Source organism: Globicephala melas, chromosome 7 (assembly GCF_963455315.2).
Source record: "Globicephala melas chromosome 7, mGloMel1.2, whole genome shotgun sequence".
NCBI classification, from domain to species: Eukaryota; Metazoa; Chordata; class Mammalia; order Artiodactyla; family Delphinidae; genus Globicephala; species Globicephala melas.
This window is the reverse complement of record NC_083320.1, coordinates 88,284,140-88,311,237: the sequence shown is the minus strand read 5'-3', so window position 1 is coordinate 88,311,237 and position 27,098 is coordinate 88,284,140. Positions and strand designations below refer to the sequence as shown.

General features: G+C 35.7%; 1 protein-coding gene across 1 annotated transcript in view; it reads right to left on the bottom strand.

Annotated features, from left to right (window-relative positions):
• Positions 1-27,098, bottom strand: part of LRP1B (LDL receptor related protein 1B) — a 1,792,829-nt gene that overhangs the window by 784,118 nt on the left and 981,613 nt on the right. Inside the window, exons 8-11 of the mRNA XM_030883038.2 lie at positions 12,286-12,508; positions 9,082-9,253; positions 5,655-5,798; positions 119-355 (exon numbers count right to left, since the gene is read on the bottom strand). Coding sequence (XP_030738898.2) covers positions 119-355; positions 5,655-5,798; positions 9,082-9,253; positions 12,286-12,508 — 776 coding nt within the window. The remainder of the gene's footprint in view (positions 1-118; positions 356-5,654; positions 5,799-9,081; positions 9,254-12,285; positions 12,509-27,098) is intronic.

The following is a 27,098-nucleotide window of genomic DNA, read 5'->3' as shown; positions in this document are numbered from 1 at the left end:
AATATTTTAAAATCAACAGTAACTTGGGTTCTGGTTAAAGTTAGTTTGACGTACATTGGATTTATCCTTTTAAATAAATATTTTGTCTCTGGGCAGTTTGATACACATTGTCACTTACCATCTTTCAGGATGGTTTCTCGCTCTGTGCCATCTATCTTCTGCCGGCCAATTAGGAAACTGGTGGTGTCAGCAAAGTAGATATAATTGGTTTCTGCATGAAAATCTAAAGCACGAGGGTTTACCAGATTTTCTATGGGGATCATGTATTCATCAGCTATCTTGGTATTCAAGTCCATTCCTCTAACAATTCCTGGGCGTCCTTTCCCATAAAAGAGGAACAACTCATTCTTTGGTCCTGCAAAAGAAAGATTACAAACATAAACAACCGATGCTGCCTAATCTTCATTACTCTGCATAATGCCACTGTTTAATTAACTGGCACAATTAACATTTTTTTAAATTCAGTACCAAAAATTAAACCCTAAAATATGCCAAATGCATCTCGATGCAAGAAGGCCAGCTAATTGCGTTACTTTAGTTAAAACAGAAATTACTTCTGTGAATAGGTTATATTTAGTTAATTATTCTTTTGCCTGTAACTGTATAGCAAAAACAAGACAGATCCTTGGATAACTTATAACTGTAAAATGGAAATTTATTAAAACATCTGGCACATTTAATTTTACAATTCATTACAATCTATCTAACGTATCTGTAGATACTAACTGTAGCATTCATTATGTTTGACAGTGCTAAAAACTTCAGAATATTTAAAACACACCCCCTCCCTACTCAGAGTTTGCATCTACAGACTGTCAGAAGCAAACAAAAAGAATCACACAGTATCACATAACTTGCATGTGAATATATTATAGTTTGTATAAACGTGATTTTTTTTTTAAGAAATGAAATAAAATGCCAGTTACAGTGTCACTTCTTTCTTCATATCTTAATTAGAACGTTAGAGGCTGATGCTGTCTGCTGGTAACTCTTATGTACAACACAGCCTTTATCAAAAACTAAACAAAACAAAAAACTGTGTCCTGGGTTAAAATGCAAGAATCAAGGAAGCTTTTTCTACAGAATGAATGAACTCCTTCAGACTTTTATATGAAACTACATGCAAGGCTCTCGTATTGCTAGGGCACGTTATACTCAGTTTAGTGTACATAATTTTGAAAGGAATACTTCATATGGAAAGGAAAACATACTAGGTTTTATTAAGAAAACTGAGAATACATATGACTATTATATTTGGATAACCATACCATAGTGAGATTCTTAGTAAATTAAAATAATTACATTATAAAATTTGGAGGAAAAAAAATAAGTAATTACTCATAAGCTCAACACCCTCAATGCAAACTATATAATCATTTTATATATTTTCTTTCTTGTTTTCTTTTAAAATTAGTGTTAATGAGTATTAAATATATATAAATATTTACAAAATGTTAATATTTAAAGAATAAAAAATAAAACAAATCTCATGTACCTAGCAGAGATCTTAAGAATATTTCCAGAACATTAGAATGCACATACATGCCCCAAACCCACCCCCCTTCCATCCCAGAGACATCCAGTATCTCTGGTTATATACAATAATATGGTTATTATGTTTACCATGCATTTTTTAGAAGTTTTGCCACATATGTTGTTTGTATTTCCCAACAGTAGACTGTTTAATTTTGCGTGTTTGAATTGCATGTGTGCTATTAATTTTATTCTTATTACATACTTTATATTCATCTATGGTTGTTGCAGTATCATTCATTTTCATTGGTGTGACTATTTCAAATTTAATTTATGTAGTTATTTTTCTAATGCACACTAATATAGAAGAGAATATGTTTTGTATTCTTCTTTTATTACTAAACCTTAGCATTAAGATTATATTCTGTGCTGATCCTTTTCTTTCTTTCTTTCTTTCTTTTTTTTTTTTTTTTTGGCTGTGTTGGGTCTTCGTTGCTGTGCATGGGCTTTCTCTAGCTGCTGTGAGCAGGGGCTACTCTTCGTTGTGGTGGGCGGGCTTCTCACTGTGGTGGCTTCTCTTGTTTCAGAGCACAGGCTCTAGGCATGCAGGCTTCAGTAGTTGTGGCACGTGGGCTCAGTAGTTGTGGCTCGCGGGCTGTAGAGCGCAGACTCCACAGTTGTGGCACATGGGCTTAGTTGCTCCATCGCATGTGGGATCTTCCCAGACCAGGGCTCAAACCCGTGTCCCCTGCGTTGGCAGGCAGATTCTTAACCACTATGCCATCAGGGAAGTCCCTGATCCATTATTTTTGTCTTACATTCCTTCAGTATGATCAATATATGATATTTGCCAAATCATTCCTCAGTTGATTTTATCTTTCCATTATTATAACACTGAGATATGCTTTTTCCCATATCTCTTAGTATACATTTCCAGAAGTGGAATTACTGGGTAAAGAATATTAACATCCCTCTTTCTCATTACCCTCACAACCTCTCAGTGTCTACCTACTTGTTATTTTCTTTAAAGATACTACCTTACATTATTTATTTATTTATTTATTTATTTATTTGCGGTACGCAGGCCTCTCACTGTTGTGGCCTCTCCTGTTGCGGAGCACAGGCTCCGGTTGCGCAGGCTTAGCGGCCATGGCTCACTTGCCTAGCCGCTCCGCGGCATGTGGGATCTTCCCAGACCGGGGCACGAACCCGTGTGCCCTGCATCGGCAGGCGGACTCTCAACCACTGTGCCACCATGGAAGCCCCTATCTTACATTATTTAAAAGTAGATTCATTTGAAAATTAACATTCCTGAGTATTCCCTACCAACATCATATGCATAGATACTTTTGTTTTTTAAAAAATTGGGATCTTATATATGCATTTTACTACTTAACTTTAAAAATTTAACAATACTTTGTTGTGTCATTAAAAGGTCTTCAAAACATTCTTTTCAATGGCAGCATCATGTTCCCTGCTAGAGAGGCAACATAATATGGTCAGCTACTTATGTACTGTAGGATATTTAGATTGCTTCTGGGTTTTTGTTATTATACATACATTTACAATGGATTTCTTTAGTCAAAAGTAGGATAACTTGTTAAAGGATGTTATCAGTTTTATCTCTTTTGTATGTTATTATCAAATGTCTAATAGTGGTATCAATTTCCAGTTCTATTAGCAAGGCATAAGAATGCTGGTTTCACCATATCTCTTCTTGCTAACATTTATTTTTGCTTGTATTTTTAATTGATGCTTTAATTGGTAAACCTGGCACAATACTTCATTGGTTTAATGTATGTGTGTATATGTGTATGTGCACGTGTGCATGTGTATGTATATTTTAAATAAGAATGGTAACTATTTTTCCCATTGTTTTATTCAGTCACTTTTTTCAATCATTCACTACCTGAAGTTTCTTCTAATGTGTTTTCCTATACCATAGACAATTGAAAACTAAAAACTACATTTCACAGACACCGATATAGCCATGGCTCTAGGCTCTAGTTTTGATTTAAGTACTTAAAGTCAGATGTACTAGCTTGAGTTTGGAATATAGAAATGAGACCACTTTTGTTGCTTCTGCTGGTATTTATCTGATGGAGAAACTGAATTTTTCCACATCAGTCTTTTTCCTTTCTGTATATCAAGAGACAAGGAAGAGGGTATCTTTTTGTTGTGCTGTGTTTTTTTTGTTGTTTTATTTTCCAGTATGACATATTATTTCTGGAGCTAATAGTTTTGGTGCAAACTTCCTAATCCCTAGATCTCAGCTAAGATGGTGTGTTTCTGAAACACCATGTTTGCCATTTGTGGCTTCCCGATGCCCTAACTTCTGATTACCGTAGGTGTTCCAGCTTAAGCCAGGCTAGTTTGTGGTGGTTTTGAGGAAAGTTCCCAAGACCCAGTCTAGAAGCTGCTGCTTCAGGCTTCTTAATGATTTTGTAAGTACCTATTTGTGTTTGATCCTTTCTGCTTAAAATAGCTAGAATTGTTTCTGTTAATTTAAATGTAAATGTACCCTGATTGATCACTACATTAGGCATGATTGAAGCTTATGCAACTCTGATCTTATGTTTCTCCACCAAACGTGTCTGTGTATATGTGTGTGTGTGTATATGTGTTATATATGTGTGTGTGTGTACACATATATAAATGTACATATACATATATACACACACATGTATATATGTATGCATAAATGTGCATGACTGTATTTCTGCATGACATGCCATCACTTCCCAAGTGGTAACCAGAGCAGTTTAAAGGCTGGGTACACACACACACACACACACACGCACACAAAACTACCCCTATCTTGAGGCTTCTGACATAAAACCTTCAATTATCCAGAGGATTTCTTGAACATGAGAGCTGGTGTCTCTACATTCCTAGCATTTGATACAAAGCTGGACATAAAAAAAAGTACTAAAAGGCATGCATTTTATCACAGTTAAGTCTCTTGGGTTCTCAATTTAAAAATATTTGCACTATGAATTCTAACCACTTAGACTTAAAATTATAACAAATTTAGAGATCTCATTTCATAGTCCTCAGCAAGCATACGATAAGAAAGCAAAAGAGATGGCAGGGCAGTGGTCAGAGAGGGAGCACAGACAAAAATAAATCAAGACAAAATATACACTGTAAAAAGCAGTCATCAGGGGCTTCCCTGGTGGCGCAGTGGTTGAAAGTCCGCCTGCCGATGCAGGGGACACGGGTTCGTGCCCCGGTCCGGGAAGATCCCACATGCCGCGGAGCGGCTGGGCCCGTGAGCCACGGCCGCTGAGCCTGCGCGTCCGGAGCCTGTGCTCCGCAACGGGAGAGGCCACAGCAGGGAGAGGCCCGCGTACCGCAAAAAAAAAAAAAAAAAAAAAGCAGTCATCATAATCTTAAAAATTATGGTATTTGTGGGACATCTAAAAACCAACAGTCTCCACATGGACACAATTTCTATGAGGGTTATTAAAACTACATCTGATTATGCGGACCCTAAGTAAAGAACTTAATTAATTTTTGTGTAAAAATTTAAACTTAACAAGAGTAATGTGTGAAAAATATTTATTAGCTTATTTAAATAAAGAATAATTAAGTTATTCTAGCATATTTCAAAAAATAAAACAAAGATATGTCCAACTACTAGATAACTTTTTAAAAAAATTGTTAAAGAGATTGATATTTAATTAGTATAGCTCCAGTTACTTGGAAAGTGAAATAATGAAATGAATTTCATCCCCAATGCTGGATAAAGTGAAATATTACTTAATGTGGATTTTTGTTGGACTAAACACACCTATTACTAGAGGCAGAATCTTGGTTCAAAAAAGAGAAAATCTGGTTAACCGATGATTCAGGCTCATTAGATCATGAACATTCTTTAGGGAATTAAGGAAAGGATCTTCCTAAAAATCTTCCCTAAAGTACGGTTCCCAAAGATCCATAAATTTGGTGACTCTACAGCCCAATTAGGTTTCTCATTCACATTATCACACACATACAAAAGAGAAAAAAAAAAAAACAACTAAATACTGATTTTGAGAAAAATGGCTTGTACACATTCACAGGCAAATTTGGCCTGATGATGTCTCACGTTATTACTGATGCTGATGCTCCTAATTAATACTAAGAACCCTATTCTGAAGCATTAGCTGCTGGCAAATGTTTGATTTTCAATAACGTACTTTTGCATGACCTGCCATCACTTCCCAAGTTGAAGCCAGTCCTGCAGCGACAGGTCCGTGCTTTGTAACTGCTGCTGAGCAGACAGATGTGTGAACATCCCCCTGGCATTCCGTATGGATCCACTTCACATGCATGGCTTCTGACTACAACAAATGAAAAAGAGCATGCTTGAAATTCTCCAAAGACAAGATAATTATGTGCATCAGTATGTTGAAACTTTGACAGTGCAAGAGGAAATCCTAGCAAAAATCTATATACCCAAATATTTTGTATCATAATCAATTGGAAAAGAGTTTAAACCCCAAAAAAGAAAAGGTAGGGATTTGCCAAAATCCTCCTAAGTCTACTTTTTAAAAAAATTCTGAGAAGATAAAATGCTTTTATATTAACCTGAACTGTTTACATGTAAGCAAAATAAAAGTAACATGGTTTTTTGGTACATGCTTATTGTACTTTTAAAAAATACACTTTTCTGGCAAATATAAAAAAAAATACTGTTAAAATATCCTAGGTTAGGTAGTTAGGCAGAGAAAGGATTTCTTCTGAAATAATCTATTATATGGGCACCTAAATTAGGATAAATTTAGGTGCCCATATAATAGATAGGTGCTTCAGTGATTACCTTTATTGAGAAGTGCTGAGATAAATTTTTTTCTTCAATTTTGAGTCCATTGCCATTTGGAGAACCCTTCCACAAAATGAATTTTGTGTGTGTGTGTGTGTGTGTGTGTGTGTGTGACTATAATTGTCAAAAGGAGAAGGCTGAGTCTTCATGTGGAGGTTAGGGAATAGAAGGCTGTTTTATGAGTGTAGACAGTAGAGAAGAAACAAAAATAGGAAAAGTACTGTATGGAGAGGATGAAAAGAAGAAAGGCCAAAGAGAAAATGCTGTAGTAGGAATAATACCAGTAAGATTTTATGTATTACTGTAATTATATTTCTTTTCAATCACGACTTTCTTGGAATTGTCATGAGTAATATGACAATTTTCTTTTAATATTAAAACTTACATGCTTTTGAAAATTGTGCTATGTTCTTTTTGTATTCTGCATTCTCTAAATGAAAAGATAACTGAAATGTAGTTTAGTTTTTTGCACAAGAGTGTTGCTTTTATTTTCCAGTCTCATCCCATGTCTATACTAGATCACATCTCCTCTTTCCTACTTAGCAACTCTCCAGTTTCTCACTGTCTTGTCTTCATTACTTTTGCTCTCTGCATTGGATCATGCCCATCAGCATACAAATGTGCCATTATTTCCACATCTTGGGGGGGGGGTAAAAAACCCTAATTTTAACCTTAATTCCCACAGCAATCCTTCAATTAGCTGCCCATTTCTCTGCTCCACCTAATATCAACACTTTTCAAAGTTATCCTCGCTCATTTTCTACAATTTCTTTCCTTCCTATCTTTCCCAGATCCTCTCTATCCAGACATCTCTTCACTGCAACCTGCTCTTGTCAGATCCCTATGAGTTTCATGCTGCTAAATCCAATGGCCAATTGAATGTAACAAGCTTCTTCTCAGTCTCCTCTTTTGGTTCTTCCTATTGTCTTTGACTTCTCATTGTTGGAGTGTCCCAGTGTGCTTTATTTGGAACTTTTTTCTTCTCCATCTATAGTTACTTCCTTGGTGACCACAACCATTTTCCTGGCTTTAAATGTCACCTATATGCCAATGACTCTCAAATTGTTTTGTTCAGCTTGGACTTGCCCCTGCACTCCAGACTTACATATTCAAATACCTCCTTGAAATCTCCACCTGAATTTATGACAGAAATTCAAAATAACAGGTAAAAATTATACATTTTCTCTTTGCCCCCAGTCTGCTCCAAACTGAGTTTTCTTTATCTCAAAAATAACTCAATTATTCCAGTTGCTCAGCCTAATTGTCATCATCCTTGCCTCTTTTTAAATTTACACCCCACATCAAATCCATTCAGAAATGCTGTTGGCTCTACCTTCAAATATATTCTGAGTCTAAGTAGCCACTTTTCACCACCTTCACTACTACCATCATGGTCCAATCCACCATCATCTCTAACTTTCCACCCTTGTCCCTGACAGCCTATTGTCAATATAGCAGCCATACCGATTCCTTTAAAAAGTCAGTCAGATTATGAGACTCTTCCGCTTAAGGTTTCCTAAGGACTCCCCATCTCACTAAAAGTATAAGCAAAGGTTTTTACAACTGTACGCAGGGCCCTACTTGTTATGGTCCTCCTTCATTTCTCCAGCTTAATTGCCTACTTCTCTTCCTCTTTTCACTCTGCTCCAGACCTATGGGTCTCCTTGTTGCTCCCTAAACAATCCAAGCATGCTCTTCCTCATGGTTTTTGTGTGTGCTCATCTTTCTACCTGCCTCTCTCCTCCTTTAAGTACTTAAAGTCTTCATGCAATTTCATCTTCTCAATGGGACTTCCTCTGACCATCCAATATAAAATTGAAAACTACCCCCATTCCTGACACTCATCTGCTTTACCTTTTTCTATAGCACTTACTATCTTCTAATAGAATGATAATTTACTTGGTTTTTTAAAATTATGTCTTCTTTACAACAATGCAAATCTCACAGAGGCAATGATGTTTTGGTCTGTTTTATCACAACTATATTCTCAATGGACATAGAATAGTTCCTGGCACATAGTAAATGGTCAATGAATAATTGGTGAATTAATAAATCCTAATATAAAACCCTAATAAGGTTACCTACAGAATTCAAAATTTGAATTTCCTGTAAACACAATATGTATATGTGATAATACATTGCCTAAGCTGAATTTATGTTAATGGTTAGATAATTCTAAATTCGTTTTAATTTGAAGCACAAAAAGATGACGGACATTTGGGTGGTAGTTTTTGTATGTTACATTATTCTATATATGATTGAGCCTAAACTGTATTGATGAACAAGCATCACTAACCTACAATGCAAAGTAGTTAGTGTTTTTGAGGAATACTTAGAAATGTTGTAGCCTTCTCGTTAAAAATTATTTTTTATTTAACATGTGTTAAGGAATGATTGGGATGTTCAGTCAAGAGACCCCAGTGACTGCAATAAAAACTAGACAGATACTGCAAGGAAATCATCTAATTTGAAATGTTTCCCAGAATGCATAAAAAAATTCCCTAAAGTCTTAGCATCTGGGTTTCCTGTATGCATACATCGAGTGCAAGTTCCTTCCTGAATCTAAATCTAGCCGTCATTTTAATTCTATGGTTGTAGAAACAATTCAATAGCAACTGAACAATTTGTCATTTAGACTTGGGAAGGGAGCTCTGTTCCATTTTATCATGCAGACATGTACATTTTTGCTATCAAAACAGAGAATTTATGGCTCACCCACTTTAACACCAAACAAAGGCACAAGGACCATATCCCCGTTCAGTTTGCCATTGTGAAGGCTATGAAGAAGTCTTGCATCTTACCTATTGGTTGAGTTCTTTTTTGATAGATTCGGATTCCTCGAGCATTTTCCATTTTAATTAATGAATGAATATCAGTGCCATTAAATCGGTTTATCCGTATGATATTGAAGTTATCAGAATTGGTTGCATACAAATAGTCTTCAAACACAGTTATACCATAAAGATGTTTGACCTACAAAAAGGGCAAAAATGACTGTGATTTTTAATTATGTTGCTTTCAACTTGAAAGAAAAAATGATGGCTATTTACTCCTGTGGAAAATTCCCATAGTTGGAGAGTCACAACCATATTATCATTTATCTTCTCTCATAGAATTTGACATTTCACTAATTTAAACTTTTTCTCTGAGAATAAAACATTATGCAGTAGTGGTTAAAGCACTACCCAATGTATGGGAGAGAATTTTATTCATGTTTCATTAAGAAAACATGTTCAGTAGCTACTTTTCAAAGCCTAGTGAGAACCAAACTTTCAAGCATATTCAATAACATGCTTATGGCACTGTTATGTAAAATTTGATATATTTTTGTGGGCTACGTTTTCATATAGCCATGGATATGTAGAATCTGTAAAAGGCTTGCTTTACCTGTGAAAGGACTGATGAGAAAACACCTTTGAAAATCCCATTTTTTAAAAATACAGGTTACATTTCGACTAATAGCAGCCCCAGCATGGAAAACAGTAAACAACAAAATCACATATTTGGAATAATTGTAAAGAAAATGTCAGCATTCTACTCAGAAATTGCACTCTTTCTAAAGCCTATTCATAATGAAAATGGAACTCTGATTTGAGAATAACAATGTTTACTGCTCTCCAGGACACTTCACAGTTAACAGTGTAACTCTCCTCCTTGGCACAGGTCTTGGGGACTGTGGGTAAGAATAGACTTCTTGAACTGATGGAAAGCTTCCAGTAAAGCAAAGGAAGAATAAGTATACTGATTTTCTCGTACAAAAAGGCACATGCTAGGCACATTGCCTTTGGGCATGCCTTGTAGTATACTCAATTTAAAATGGTTCTGGACCGAGGTATGGTAGATTTGTCAATTGATTTGCCGTACAGATTTTGATGAAAAAGCATTTGTCATTATCGTTTGGCATTATATTGTACTTCTAGTGTACTTTTCGTATAGATTTGTAGTCAAGAGAATTTGAGAAGTTATGCATGGTTTGACTGTAAAAAAATTTTATAGAAAACAAAATCACAAAAATTTCTACTTAGGAAATCATGCCAGTTCTATACCTTAAGCAAAAGCATTTGATTTGCTATCTTTCTAGCTTACATGTCTCTTTATTACTATTCCTGATCCTCTCAGGAGATGTTGAGTAAAAGAAGACTGGCTTTTCGCGCTGTTTTTGGACGTATTTCCTTTCTTCATGTCTAGGCTACAAATGAAAGTTAGGAATTAAGGGGGAGAATCATTCTATGTTAAAGCCCCAATAATCATTTTCAATGTTAGTATTACTCTCCAGTAAGTGTTTGTAGGGGGAGGCATGTGTGTATTTACTAATAATATTTTCCACATAACTGACATCATATTCACTAAATATATCTATGACCCAATTTTGATCTGGGCAATACTTTTTTTTCCTGTAAGAATTACAAGCAAGCTGAAGTCTTCCATTAATTGCCATTTATTTGATGCATGCTTTGCTTAAAGTTTGGGGCCAGTCATCTGGAAGTGTGCGATTGTGGCCTAAACACATTGCTGTCTATGTAATTGCCAATCCAAGCCTCAGGAGAGAAAGGAAGCATGGCTACAGAGGGGGCAACTGGTGAGGGCAGAGAAACACGTTCACACAGTAGCCATCAAATTTTACTCACTGCCTCTCTGCTTTCCTTCAGAAGGGTTTGTTTACCATAAAGTACCTACATTGTTGCCTGGTCTGCTAACTACCCCCAACAAAGGTGGCAGGAGCTTGGTGTGGTGCGTAGACCATTCTGCCTACAGGACAAATACAAAATTTTATCTTTGTTGGATTACGTAGTGGCAGAGTGAGCATATGTGTAGGGAACCAGCAAAACACAGGCAATAGAAATGGTTAAAAAAAGGAATAATTAAAAACTTCAGATACTAAAAAGCTTTTAAAAGTAGTCATGGGGAAGATCATTTGAATTCCTCATTCTTGTTTCAAGGTTTAAAATTTTAAATACATATACGTAAAAAGAAGGTCCATCATAATCATTTTAGAGACTAGGTCCTCTGAGGTCATAACTAGACTGCCAAGGAAATCAAAGTTTTAAGGACAGTCAAAGGTGAGAGAAATAAGTGACCTCACCTCTAATATTGGACATTTTTTTTAACCACCCAGATTAGTGCATTTTTTTATCTGCTAAGGAAGTGAAAACATTTCATTCTTAAAAGCTGATTATAAAGGCAAAGTAACTTTACAGGACAATTACAGGATATTCGTGCCTTGCACTGCAAAAGAAAACAGAGTCACTTATTTCAGCTCCACAGAATGAGAATCTCACAAAAAATTAGTGAGATCAGTGAGGTAAAATTGAATTTAAAAAGGAAACTAGTGGATAAGGCTTATTTCCACTTAGAGATCTCCTTCAGGTGTTTATTGAGTGTTATTTGCAAAAACTTGTAATTCAGCAAGGGGATAACTATACAGATGGGAAAAATTTTGACCTCAGTGCTTTTCACAAAATTCTTATTTTAGGAAGTACCTGAATACAACAGAAGGCAAAATTTAATCCAACCTATTAAAATAATAATGATACTTTTGTGAGCCAGCATATGCATTGTTAGCAGAAAAAAATATATATCTCCAATGCCACATGGGACAGATGATAGTTCAGTTTCCTACAAATGAACTACTTAAATTAGTTTTTAGTAAGTAGGTCATATTTACTGTCCTACTCTAATACTTTTCTTTCTTACTAGTGTAGCATTTTGGGTTTCGTTTGTTGTTTTTTGATTTATTTCAGTTGGTTTCCGTTTTGTGTGCTTTTTTCTTTTTTTAATAGAGGGAAAGAGGGGGAGAGAGCCCCCTCCCCTGCCCCATACTATGGAGTACACAGTACACTGTGTAAAGAACATTCTCCCATATAGCAAACACATCGCAGTTTTTATGACCCATTGCAGCTTGACTTCATAAGAAATTTTCAACATTGCAATTTTCAATCTTCTTCCTAGTATGATACCATCCATTTTATTACCTTAGCTGCATTTCCGAACCAAATTCTACTTACTTGTCTGCCTTGGATGATAGTATGTCTGTTTCTTCCTTGATAGTCCACTACTTCCACATAGTCCAAGTAAAGATCTACCCAGTAAACCAATTTGTTGACTAGGTCTAGTGCCAGTGCAGCTGGCTGCTCTGTCTTGGAATCAATTATCCTTGTTCTGTTCATCCCATCCATGTCACATCGCTCCACTTTGGCCACATTCCCATAGTCAGTAAAGAAAAGTTTTCTGTTGAAAGAAAACTAAATGTTAAAGTGGAGGGAGGGGGGAAGCATATTCAATAGAACCATCTGTAAAAAACAGAACTTTTCCTTCTAATCTATTTCAGTGGTTACATCTGTTAGCTTCCCATAACCATTTCCATATAATATCACTCATAAACAGAGAAATCTGCTAATGAATATTGCAGGGCATGAGGGAGCAGGTTAACTAACAACTGTAAAATTTCCCCAAAATGAATGATTATGATGGGTTTATTTTTGTATTAGGGGAAATGTTTCTTTAAGCTTCATAGAGCCAATACACATATACCGCAGGAGATGTGTGAGGCCCATTTGGAATAAGCTTCAGAAATGAACCAAGTCACCAGGCCAGGGTATGTGAGCTATCAGGCTTTATCTTCAACCTGCTTTTCAAATTGCCTGGTAATGCCTGTCTCCTATAAAAGCTATTATGTGGAGCTCAGTGAAGCTATGAGTGGTAGAGAATAGCAAACCTGGAATGGAATTAAGCAGATGGAAAAGCAAATGTGCTATTTGTAACAGTGGAAATAAAATATAAATAATTCCCCCCAAACCAATGCCAAATCCTCCCAAATATTCCCAGTTTATAAAATATCATAAAGCAAATGCAGGCCGTTTCTTTTCATTTTGTCTGTATATAATTTTTGAAGAAAAGGCTGAAAAGCAATGTTGACTTCTGAGACAATAAATCCTTCTAGGAAGCACAAACAGCGTCTGTCAAAGGTTTAAATACCTCCAACGCTTCAGTGTCTAATATTTGATTAGTATTCACAATGTTTAGTAAACACAAATCAATTTCAATCAACCTGACAATATTATAACAAGATCACCTACTCATGAGAGTAAATTACATTTGTAAATGGAAGACCATCTTGCCTTGACTTAAATACAATCTCAAGAATAATCTGATTTCCAGTGACTGAGCAATATTAAGATTACCTAGAGTATAGAATATTTGATTTTACAAACTTGGTGAATTAGTTTTTAGTGACTTTTCTCAACATTGTTGCATCATCTAACAGTATGGGGTATCTTTTAAGCTAAAGAGTACTTAAACTTTAGCTCTTTCTGCTGTGGGAGGTTTTGACTAATTTGTTTCAACATTAATGCGTACTGGTTTGTGACAGTGTGAGTCAGATTTTATTATGAGTATATATTTCCCCAAGTATTCTTGAAAGATCAATTTATCACAATAAGTTAAAAATTATTTTCAAATGACATGTCATTCAGGTGAAGAGCTTTCTATTCCAGTGAAGAACAAAATAAAAGGGCATATGGTGCTATGTTTTATTGTCATGCTAAATGCTCTGACCTCTACTCCTGCACTAGCTCATTCTCTCTCTCATCTCTATCACTATCTCTTCCTGCTTCCATCTTTCATCTCCTCCTTCTTCACTTGTTAATCAGTGTGTTCATAGTTATCTCAAGTTACTGTTACGATTACCTAGTTTCCCTCTTCCTTACCGTAGAACACTGCCCACTATTCATATTATAAGATACTCTCTTCCTCACCTCATACCAAAATGCCTGTCCTTTCATAGTTTCCTTTTCTGACTGGTCCATTTCACAGAACTGAATAGATGCTGGTGTGCAGGTAGCTTGGCTTTGGGATAGAGAGTTAGAGGCTCTGGCCCACTGTGTATAGCATGTTATGTACAGACTATGTATAGAGTCATACGAAGTAGGTGGTTGCACTATCTACAGAGTGCTGAAGAGGAAACATGAGCCTGGAGATGGGAACTTCTCTCAAGTCACATTGAGATGACTTAATTACACGTGATCCTAAAAGGAAAAAAAGAGGAGTGCCAAGCCAAGAAACTTGGAGGCATGTTGTTGAAGAAAGATGACCAAATAAGATCTGAGGTTATGGTCAAAGAGATAACACAGACTCTTATCGAGGCCTAAGAGAGAAAAGTTCCATGATAGAGAATTGGACTGGCTGGCTGGGTCAATCACTTCCCAAAAATTTTTTAAGAAAGAATACAGATCGAGATGTCATTGAATTTGGTATTTGTTAAAACACTAGTAATTTTGGGTACTGCTCTTTGAAAAGTTTAGTTATGGAGGAAGAGTGAACCAGATGATAATGAAGGAGGTCAGGAAAATGTAAATAATTTGTGCAAGATTTTCAGTGATACTGACCAATATTGCACGAATGATTCAAGTGATTCTCATATTTATTCCAGGTCATAATAAAACCGGTTGAGGTAATCTCCCCATCTGAATAAACTTAAGCCAAAATATGAAAAAAATGTACAAATACATGATTCACCAAAATTTTGCCCTTTTAATGGAAGTATAAAATCAAAAGAACAGGAGGACTTTGGGTATGTGAAATGGCATTGAGCTAGAAGAAACAGTAAAGAATTGGTCATTGTAGTTCCAGCACATAGCAGAATAACTAGTGCTGAGTGGTGATGTAAAAGGTGGTCTTTACATCAAATTTAACTTCCCCAGATTTCAGAATACTGACTATGTTGAGCTCTGTTCACTTGTAATTGAAGTGCAAGAAATGGAAGTATTCTCCAGGATGTAACACTAAGATCATAAATCTGCAAGCAATAAATACCCAGAGTCACATGATTATGACTGTGACTATGATTATGTCACATGACTATGACTGTGATTATGACTGTAGATGTTTCTTTGCTTGTTTTAGTACTGTTTAATTTTAGTTTAAAATTATCTATTATTATTACAGAGAAAAGCTTTATTCTCAGGGCATTCTTTAATTAAGGTATGACTATTATAATTATAAACAAAAGCTAAAGTTTTAATTATCTAAAACCTAACTAAATTTCACTCGTGGTATAAATGTAACTGAGTTGAAAAAACTCACTTTTCTTTCTTATAAAATATTTGTCCAAATTTTAGAAAAAGGAAATAGTGCTCTGTGAACCCCATTGTCTCACTGATCTTAATAATTACCTATGAGATAGAAGGGTCAGATTTTTTCTAGTTTACACATGACACTGGCTCAAAATCCACTTGGATAGCCACTGTCGGAGCCGTAACACAAATATTCGTCACACCTTTTGTTTTTAACTCACTATTTTGAAATAATTTCAAACCTACAGAAAAGTTGTAAGAATTATAGAATGAATGTCTATACCCTTCACCTAGATTCACCATTTGTTCACCTTTTCTCCTCTGGCTATTTCTAGTACTCTCTTAACCATTTGATAGTAAATTGCAGACATGACGATTCTCTTCATCTAAAACTTCAGCCTCCATCTCCTGAGTACCAGGACATTCTCCTGCACAACCACAGTACATCTATCAAACTGAATGCGTTTAACACTGATACAATGCATAGCTTTTACTCAGATTTTGCCTGTTGACCAATGATGTTTTATATATTAAAAATTCCTTTTTTTTCTCTAATTTAGAATCCAATCGAGCATCGTATATTGCACTTAACTGTCCTTTCTCTCTAGACTCCTTTAATTTTTAATAGTTCCTCAGCCTTCCTTTGTTCATGATGTCACCATTTCTAACGTGTAAATGTGAGTTGTGCTGAAGAATATCCCTATCTTGAGTTTGCCTGATTTTTCTCATAATTCGACTACGTTATGCTTTTTGAACTGAAATGTAATAGTTTTGTACTTTACTGTTTCTGCCTCTGGGCTTAGAAACCAACAGGTAAGCCTATGCTCTATTCCAAAAACTCCCTAAAAAGAAGCAAAGATGGTGGTTTGAAATCTCATTTATTCCATCTTATTCAGTGTTTCTGAACATTTAACTCTCTTAATTTCCAGGGTTCTCAGTCACACTTTCAGCAGCTCCTCCCACCAGAAACCAAGTATCTTTTGCTGCTTCTAGTACAGCCGAGACCCCAGTGTAGCAATCCGTGTGTCCAGCTCATGGTGATTGGTGGAGACCATTCCCAAATCTGTCCGATGCTCCATTCCCTCTGATTTGCAATACTGACATTTCTTCTTTCCCTGTTCTTTCCTGCGATATCAATTATTTTTTATTCTCCAGAATAAAGAAGAAATTGAATTGAGATTGCTATTCTCTTATTCTTCACTTATTTTTTAAATGTCATTCTATTCAATTCCCACTAACAAAAAAATTAAAATTAAAATAAGACAACATCCCAACTACTGTCTCTAAGATATGTTTAACTATTAGTTCGTAAAGGACAGGAACATTTCTTTCAAACTTTTAATTATTCACCCAGTTCATTCATTACAATTTGGCAGCTGTAGTAAATAGGAGTTTGTCATTTTGGTTTCCTTATCTCATCTAATATGGGAAACTGATTTTATCTGACGTCTTTGTTGATTACATGACTAGTCCTATTTTACTACAGATATATATGTTTTTTTTATACAATTGGGGATAGTAAGAAACTTCGAGTATTGTCGGTAAACTTGCCTGACATAAATCAAAAGTCACAAAGGGAGCACTCACCGACAGTGACAGAGCACTGTGCTTACAGAGTTACGACCCTAATCGTCCTTATGCTTTAAGGCAAAGCAGTCGTTACACATACTGATGTCTTAAAACACGTACTTTTTTTCTTTAGCCGATAAATATAAGACTTACTTGTCCCAGTGATATCTATTTTAAATGATTCTTCCCTACTTTTGTACTTTGTCCAAAAGAACAAATGGGAATTTAAACAGATCAGTGTCCTATCCACATCCTTTAACTGCATAGTCAACCCTGGTTTTGTGTCATCATTCTTACCCCTAACATTTTGATTATAGCTTAATGATGGAATTTAGAAATCTTCAGAGTCCTCACAATAAATTATCTATCATTCATTTTAACTGCTGAAAAATGAAGTTACACAACAAGATTTTGGTTAAGAAATGAATGAGAGGGGAGTGAGACATAAAACTAGAGGGCCACATATTGCTAGATTAAAAAAAAAAAATCATTGTTCTGATTAGGGCCTAGCAAACCCTCCATGTTTATTAATCATGTGTTAAATTAGAGAATTTCATATCTTTACATTTCAGGAAAATGATATGTATCTTTCTTAGCAAGGATTACATTAGAAACTTCATTTTTCAGTCTTGTTTTAAAAATAACTGTGTAATCCAAATAACATCAATAGTAATACAACTTTATTTTTTCTTCCATTGTATATACAAAAATTGAGCAAGAAAGTGATTTTCTACATTATACAGAGTAATTAAAGTATACTCAGAACTAAAGTAGAAATATTAAATATTTAGCATCGTAATTCTAAAATGCAATTGTGAATATTAAAGGGTAATGAGTCTTTGGAGTTAGCAGTTTAAATTCAATTTTTATCAGCTCCTGCTGCTTAAGGGATGTGGAAGATAAACAAACTATTTTCTCTGTTTAGCCAAGACTGTTCAAGACAGTTATTTATTGAGTTTTCCTTGATAGGGGTTTTTGCTTTCATTGTTTGAAAAATCTCTCTTGAACTTGGTTTTCAGTTCATACATAAACACACAGAAATGAAACTTGACATAGACTCCTTCTCTCAGCTGGCTACTCCATATTCTGGAAACATTCCCACTAATAATCCCGCCAGAAGTGTTACTGTATTAGATATGTCAGTCAACATTCTTATTTACCTGAACCTGCCCCACTCAGTTAGTGCTCCTGAGAGGGGCAGCCCTATGTGCCAGTATTATCCCTCCGCTGGTTACTGATACTGAGGCCAAGGGGGGACGTGTGATGGAACTGAAACCAAATCATAGGCTGAGCTGAATCACTAAGACCCTTTCTCTCACTAATCCAAACCAAACAGTGTGGAGCTCACCTAGTGGGCAGCTGTGCTAACATGGGTGGGGAGGGGTTGGGGGCGTTGAGAGAGGAGGAATACCAGAGCCTGTGTAAAGAAGTAGGGGAGTCATGAGATAGAGAAGGGATGGCAGGAGCCATGTGGTGCTTGGGCAAGGAGTTCTCTAGGACCCAGGAGTCCTGGGTCCTTTGTTATGTACACCCATGGGAGTCTCCATATCCTCTTGGGAGATCCAAATACATCTGAGCTGGCTTCAGTGGGTTTCTGTACTCGGAAGCTAACGTGCCGGGAGTAAAACACTACCTTGTTTAATGTTCTGTTTGAAGATTCAGATAACTCTTGCACTGAACATTTTGAACAATCAAACATCATACTGCCTTAGGAAATACATATTGAAATGCTAACTCTATATAAAGCAATCATTTTATAATGTTCACATGTAATCCTCATATAACCCCAACTTGGCATAAATACGTAAATATAAAATAAATATATAAACAGAGAGCATCCGAAACTTTTTTCTTTTGTCTCCCATGAAAACACAGAGAAGAAGGATATTAATAATGGACAATAATTTTTAAAAACCATCTTTCTTCATTTTTTAAAAACTTAATATATTATTCAAGACATAGATATCCAACTGTCCTTCCTAAATTCAAGCTGGCTAAACTCTCTCACAAATTCAAATACAGCCTCTCTCAGTCCCCATCTTACCCCAACACTGCCTCTAACTCATCTTTTTATTATTTTAAACAAATTTGTCTCTTAGGCTTTTCTTTCCATTTGTTTTTCATTCTCCACATTCTGAGAGCTAGGAGTTAACTCAGCAAGTAATAAACCTGCCATTGTAAAAAGGAAGTGATTAAAAAAAAGTGGAGAAACAGAAAGATTTGCATATTATTGTATTATTATTTCATTTTCTCTTCATCACATAGATATTTCATCAGTGTTTAACATAGATTGGGACACAGTGGGATTAATACCTAATCCTCTTTCCCTGGATTGACGTTGCCTGACACTTGGTTTATGTTCACTCATTCATGCCTACCAGCCATGGCTACACTTAAATTGCAACTACCGCATCTAACCACCTAAAAGATAATAACATACTTGGCCTAACATTTCGACTCCCAGGCAGCCATTATTCTCAGGCTGTAAATGAAACCTTAGAGACCCATCTATATCTAAAACAAAATTTTTCAATATTCTCACCCTTATTTATACAGGTCTCTGCTCCAAGTGTAGGGCGGCCTAACCTCTATCCACTGATACAAACTCCTCTCTTCCTACCCAAATCCTTCTGATCTGCCCTCTGAATCTCCTACTCTATGATCACAAACTCCTCAATATCCTAAGACTATACTTTGAATGTTCATTCCACCTTTTTGCCTTTACTGAAACTTAGTGAAACTTAGCATCTCTTGAGGTCACCCTTTCCCAGCAGTCACTGAAAATGTGGTTTTCTTACAAGAACCTCAGGAATAGATATAAAATCAGTGCCTTCTCCAATACTAATTCCAGGATATTACTCTCTTCTTATCTTGCACCATCTCCTGTTTTTTGAGGGTCTCACAAATAGGCTGTATCCATCCTCAAGGTGGATTATGTATTATAAAACCCTTCTATAGCTGCTAACAGTCGAAATAAAACCTCATATTCTTAACACTGCCCACAATGGTTGCATGTTCTAGTCTCTGCCTATCTCTCCAGCTCCATCTAGTAATATATTTCCCTGCTTCTAATACCTTGGCCATCTAGCAGTATCCTTCTATAAAATTCTAATACCTTGATCATCTTTCAGTGCCTTAAACAATCCACAAATTTTCTTCCTTTCTCCACTTCACATATTCTGTCTCCAAGTCTGGAAAGTAATTTCTACCATGCTATTCTGATCTTGGCTTTAGTTTTCAAGTTAACGTCAATTTCTATGAAAGACATTTCCTGCTTTTCCAATACCAATTAAGTCTGCCTGATAGAATCTCATGGCATTCTGTATTTTTTATCACACTCTTCTTTATTTAATTGCATAAAATAGATACACACATACACACACAATGATAAGGTTAAGATCTGTTTACTAAGTAGACTACAATCTCCAAGAAGACAAAGGTCATATCTGCTTTATTCAGCATTGTATGCTCACAACTTAACTATGTATCTGCCCGTACTAAGTTTCTCTCTCTATCTATACATCTACATATATCTGTATAAGCTCTGGACTGACTTCCTCATATTGGAAAATAAAATCTAAAACTCAGACTTAAAATTATGTTAAAGGGGCAAAAAATATGGATAAGGCCATTCTAGCATATGAAAATAAGTTGGTTTTCCACATTATCCAGAGTAGCTCACTGTAATTCTCTGGGCCCAAATCATTCGCTAATAATAAATTATGGCTTTGCCTCAGTTTGATTGCATTGACCTCTTTTGCACATAATTCCCTTTGGAGAACTTGTAGGCAGTAGTGATATTAGTTCATGATGAGATTTAGTATTCCTGTGTCTGGCCAATTTTCATTTTTAATGGCATCCCCTCAGTATTAAAGTCAACCTACCTATAGATACCAGGTTATAATAGCACTTGGATGTATTCCTAAGGGGGTTAGACCATCTACTCCCAGAATGTAGCAAAAGTTTTGTTTCTTTCCTTAAAGTAAGGTATTTATATAATCAACAGTAATTTTAAGAATGTAATGATGTTCCCCATGAGGAAGATGGACTGAGAATGTTGGATGGATTAGATAAGGAGATGCCAGTTTGGTAGGTATGCATTAGCACAGGGGTAAATGGAAAAGAGGAAAGAGATTCAAGATATATTTTGGGGTCTGTGTCAACAGGACTTGATAGTTAGTTAATTGGGTGAAAATAGGATGATTAGAGAGCAGCATTCTAGTACTATAATAACTTTCATAAAATATATTTATGGAATATATTGAGCCTCCAGATTTTTCTCAGGAAGTCTGCCTGTCTGTAAGATCTCAAGGTGTCATTCCATTTAATACGAAGAACGCATTTTACAGTTTGGGCATATTACTTTTCATGACCAAGGGCAATGCTATCTTAGGACTCCTTCGGGGGTCAGGATGCAGGATGTCAGTACTCAAAAGCTCATGCTCAATATACTCGATTCATGTGGAACAGTAGAATATTTGCAGCAATATATTCGACGTGAAAAAGTTGCACTTTGAAACATGCAGAGATGTATAGCCTAATTTCTGCACTTAAGGAAGTCCTACTGGTTTATAAAGGCATTTTTCTGAGCTGAAATAACACAGATGGCTGTCTCAGAGGCAGCTAAGGTAAGTATCCATGAAGTTGTAGACTGCTGAACAAAACTGGTTCACTGCTATGCTAATTACCAGTTAGTTGAACTGTCAATTTCTACTTTAAATTCTTACTAAATGGAGGAAAAAATAGCATGGTGAAAATGAAACTTTAACTACAGCATAGTTTTTTTTTTTAATATATTATTTATTGTTTATACTTGTGTGCCCATCTCGGTTTGCTGTTGGAATAATATGTACAATAATATTGCAGTGACAATAAAATCATATGGTTACGTAGATAAAACCACACTGTAGAAAATAAAGATTTCTTTGATGTTCACTTCCCTAGCTGCGAAGAGCAGATATACTTGGAAAAATAAGGCAAACCTCCTATAAAGCAATAACTTCTTCATAAGTGACATTATTCAAATTTCTTGATTTAGTTTTAAGTAGAAAGGCAGGATCAAGGGCAGGCTAAGCATGGCTAAGACTGCAGAGACCAAAGGAAGCTGATGAAGGGAAACAACTGTCCTTGTTCAGTTGGCAAAACAGGTATTTGAATAATTGATAGATGCTGTTAGACCAGGGTTTCTTGACCAGGGTGACCTTTAGGGGTTCCATCGACAACCAGTTTTGTAGGCTGTACAAACTGACAAGTATGCCAGCAAATACGTATTCCTATAGGTGTATTTTTTGGACAAAGGGTTAATACTCAGAAAGGTAAATATCCATGTTCTGAAACAGTGATCCTCAAACTTTACTGTGTGCAATAATCATCTGGAGAGCTTGCTGAAATCTCCAACTTCTACAATCACTGTGGTGGGAATTTGAGGAGTATCTAACAAAATTAAATATGCATTTAAAATCTCTTTCATCCAGCAATATTTGTTTCAGAAATTCATCTTGAAGATGCATCTTCACAAGAGACAAGACATGTACTGTTATTCACTATGACATGATTAATAACGGCAAAATATTGGAATATATTTTTTATCCAGTTCTCCCTTCCCCTCCCTATCCATCATTTCTTCCTAGAATTTTTTTTTTTTTTTTTTTTTTTTGCGGTACGCGGGCCTCTTTCTGTTGTGGCCTCTCCCGCTGCGGAGCACAGGCTCCGGACGCACAGGCTCAGCGGCCATGGCTCACGGGCCCAGCTGCTCCGCGGCATGTGGGATCTCCCCGGACCGGGGCACAAACCTGCGTCCCCTGCATCGGCAGGCGGACTCTCAACCACTGCGCCACCAGGGAAGCCCCCTAGAGATATTAATTTAGCACCTACTGAGCTCAAGGTTCTGGGAATACAACAGGAAATTCTAAGGTATCTAACCTCTACTTCTAGAGGGAATGAGGAGCAGTATCACTGAAGATAAATGAGCTTTACAACTTATGAATACTCAGAGATGGTTGGGTTGCAGATTGTTAACTGATAGAATCCGTATCTTCTAACAAACTTTTGTTAGTGTCATAGTCAAAGAATTAAAACTAGGCTATTCAATCATGGTGATCTTTTCCCAATTTTAGTAATTTCTAACTTGGAGGCCAATTAGTTTTGCAAAGAGAACAGATTGTTTAAATCTTGTATTAGAATTTTTCCTAGAAAAGTCGCAGGTTATTGTTTGCTTCTCACCCTTCATGACATTTTTCTTCTACATCAGTGTCTATAATATTCACCTTTCCATGTCAATTTAGTAAGCTATAGTCTCCAGTTTTTCAGTCAAACACCAACATAGGTGTTACTGTGAAGGTGTTCTGTATATGTGATTAACATCTAGAATCATCTGACTTTAAGTAAAGATGATCCTCAATCATCTGGATGGGCTTGATTTAATCCGTTGAAAAGTTTAAAAGCCGAACCAAGGTTTCCCTGAAGAAGAAATTCCAAATGTGGACTGCAGCATCAGCTCTTGTTCAATACTTCCAGCCTGCCTTCCCAACTGCCCGCCCTAAGCATTTTCATCTAACTAGCTAGCTCCCACAACTGCATAAACCAATTCCTTACAAGAAAACTATACATATTTATTATTCCTACTAGTTGTATTTTTTTTTTCTGGTGGAACTCTGACTGACACAGTGTCTAAAAATTATTTAGGAGAATACCTCTCCATTAAGTAAGAATTTAAAATAGAAATTGACAGTTCAGCTAACTGGTAATTAGCATAGCAGTGAACCAATTTGGTCAGCAAACCCAAAGGAGAAAAAACAGAGGTCCTGAGGACATATTCTGGATCCTTAAATCCAGCCATCCAGCCATGCCGAACGAAGTCAGCACTGCTTGTTTTATTCAGGAAGCTGAGCCATTAAATTTCTCCTTTTTGCTTAAGCTGATTTAAATGGAGTTTTCTAACATATATAACTGAAAAATTTTTATATGATAAATATTCATTGTTAAGGTAAATGGTAGCTGAAATACCTATCACCACTACAGGAGAAACAGAAGTCAAATGTTCTACTGACAACAAAGGCATTGTGAAATTATTACTTAGGAAAGTTAGCAATTTAAAAGACAGATATGACTACTATAAAATAATTTTGTTTGATTTAAATAAAAACTCATTTGAGTAATCAATGATTTTTATCAATACTCAGAAAATTCAGAAGTTTAAGATTACAATATCTGCAATTCCAATAAATGCTCCCGAACTTTATTTTGCTTTGCCACAGGGAACAGCACAAGTAAAGTAAGTTCATATCCCATTATGAATAAAAGCAATGAGCCATTAGAAATATATGTAATCTCCATCTGCCAGTTGACCTGTTTCATATATATATATATATATATATATATATGAAACACACACACACATACAGATAATCCCTGACTTAATTATGGTTCAACTTATGATTTTTTGACTATACAATGGTATGAAAGTGATACTCATTGAGTAGAAACCATACAGTAGCCCCCCTTATCCATGGTTTCACTTTCCACGGTTTCAGTTACCCACGGTCAACTATGGTCCAAAAATATTAAATGGAAAATTTCAGAAATAATTCATAAGCTTTAAATGATGTGCCATTTTAATAGTGTAATAAAATCTCACACTGCCTTGCTCTGTCCCACTCGGGACATGAATTATCCCTTTGTCAGCACATCCATGCTGTATATGCTACCCAACCATCAGTATAGTAAAAGAATATATATAGGCTTCAGTACTAACCCCAGTTTTAGGCATCCACTGGGGGTCTTGGAATTGTATCCTTTGCAGATAAGAGGGGGCTACTGTACTTCAAACTTTGAATTTTAATGTCTTCCTGGGCCAGCAATATGTGGTACTTACTCTCATATGATGCTGGGCAGTGACAGCAGTCACAGTTCTCAGTCAACCACATGATCACGAGGGGAAACGACCAATACGCTTACAGCCATTCTGTACCCATGCAACCATTCTGTATTTCTTTTTCAGTACAGTAGTCAATAAATTACATGAGATATTCAACACTTTATTTTAAAATAGGCTTTGTGCTGTATGATTTTGCCCAACTGCAGGCTAACGTAAGTGTAAGAAGTATTCTCTCTTTGCTCATATCTGACCTTAAACTTCTCACAGGGAATGTGTTAAGGCCACTTTTAAACTACTATGTTAGGTAGTGGGTCTGCTAACCAGAAATCAGGAATGCTAAACAAAGATTTACTTCAAGTGATGCTATCCAAAGGAAAAAAAAATCAAATTCAAAAGGCAGTGGTAAATTGTACCAAATGAAAATAAACTCTGAGCTAATGTTGACCTCTATACTACCCTGATGAAATTATATTTTCTCCACCTTGGATAGTAGAATTAGTAAATTATAATAAAGGCCTGAGAGATGAAATGTTTTGTCCAGTATCATATATAGATAATTAATTACAAGGTTTGGTTTAAAACTCCAGGTCTCTTCATTTATGGAAATGTGCTGTGCTCAACTTCCTCTCAATATTTCTCTGTTCTCCTGTAGTGTTACATGCTTAAAAAACTAAAATTCCTATAGTTCTAATTATATTGAATTTTAACTATCATTTATAAATACCAAAAACAGTATTTAGACTTTCTACCTTGCTTTTCCAAATAGAAAGTAAAAGTTTTGGGAAAAGTAATCAGTTGTGTCTATAGTATACAAAATATTTTTGTCTGATAAACAAATGATAGCAATACAACACTGTACTTTTAAGTTTCTGCTGGAGGATTTGGACCATTGAAATAACTGTAGGTAGAGCTCTAATGTGCTGAGAGACTGTGAAAGGTTAATTGATGCATGTGCATCAATTTTCCTCCATGTGCAAATAAAGATGATAACACTCATAAGTAAAGTGCGTCAAAATTGCTAACTGAGAGTGAGCACAACAGACTCACAAGCTTTTTTGTATGTGAGCACACTATATAACTGTGCAAAGAATGATGCTCTAAAAACCTGTAATCCGAGTTTGTTTTTTTTTTCCATCTTCCCTTCCTCTCTTCCTCTCCCTCTTTTAATCAATAGTTATGAGAAGTTTTTTAAGACAGATTTCTCCATTTCCATTAGAACCTATACCAGTATGTACATAAATGCTCATCTGAGTGTAATCATTAAAGTGAAAGTTAATTGGTTAAAGTTAAAGCACTGAGTTCAGGTAAATTCATTTCATGAAGAAATCGTCAAACTCCTTGTGAAAGATAATCTCACTTATGAGGTATACTACACAAATTATTTGAAATCCAGTATTAGATTATAAGCAATTTAAAAGCAAGGACTACTTACAAAACAGAAATAGACTCACAGACATAGATAACAAACATGGTTATCAAAGGGGATGGCGAGGGCAGGGAGAGAGAGAAATTAGGAGTTTAGGATTAATATATACATACTACTGTATATAAAATATTATAGATAAACAAGGACCTACTATATAGCATAGGGAACTATATTCAATATCTTGTAATAACCTTATAATGGAAAAGAATCTGAAAAAGTATATATATATAAAACTGAATCACTTTGCTGTTCACCTGAAACTAACAAAACATTGTGAATTAATTATACTTCAATTTAAAAAATGTTAAAAAAAGCAAAGACTACAATCTTTACAGTATAATCTTAAAATCAGATATAAATCACTTCCAATTTTTTAAGTATCTGACCAATATCATGAAGTCTAAATTTTCGCCCCAAAATACCCAACTAATATTTGTCTAGTGCCAAGTAATTTCAACTCTGATTCCAAGTAACTATTTGATTCTGAGGAAGTTACTTAACTTCTAAGCCCCAGCTACTTCGTAAGAAAAATTATAAAAATAATGCCCAAGTAAGAATGCATTTTGCTGAATTAAATGAGATATAGTGTTTAGTATGTAGAAGATACTCAACCTGAACATGTTTTCCTCCTTCCTCTGTTCCACACTTCTGATTTCACATGAGGATGCTGTTTCTTTTTAATTGAGGGTTTGGGGATAATAATAGGAAATATTGGTAAGTTTATATACGGAGTTTCAAGTTATACATGTCAGTTTTCTGGAGGAATAAGTACTTGCCAAAAAAACTCTGATTTTGGGTGGTAGTTGGGGGGTAGACGTAGTTGATGAGCCTCACTTCCATGCTAAATAAGCTAATGAATCCAAATATTAATTGAAC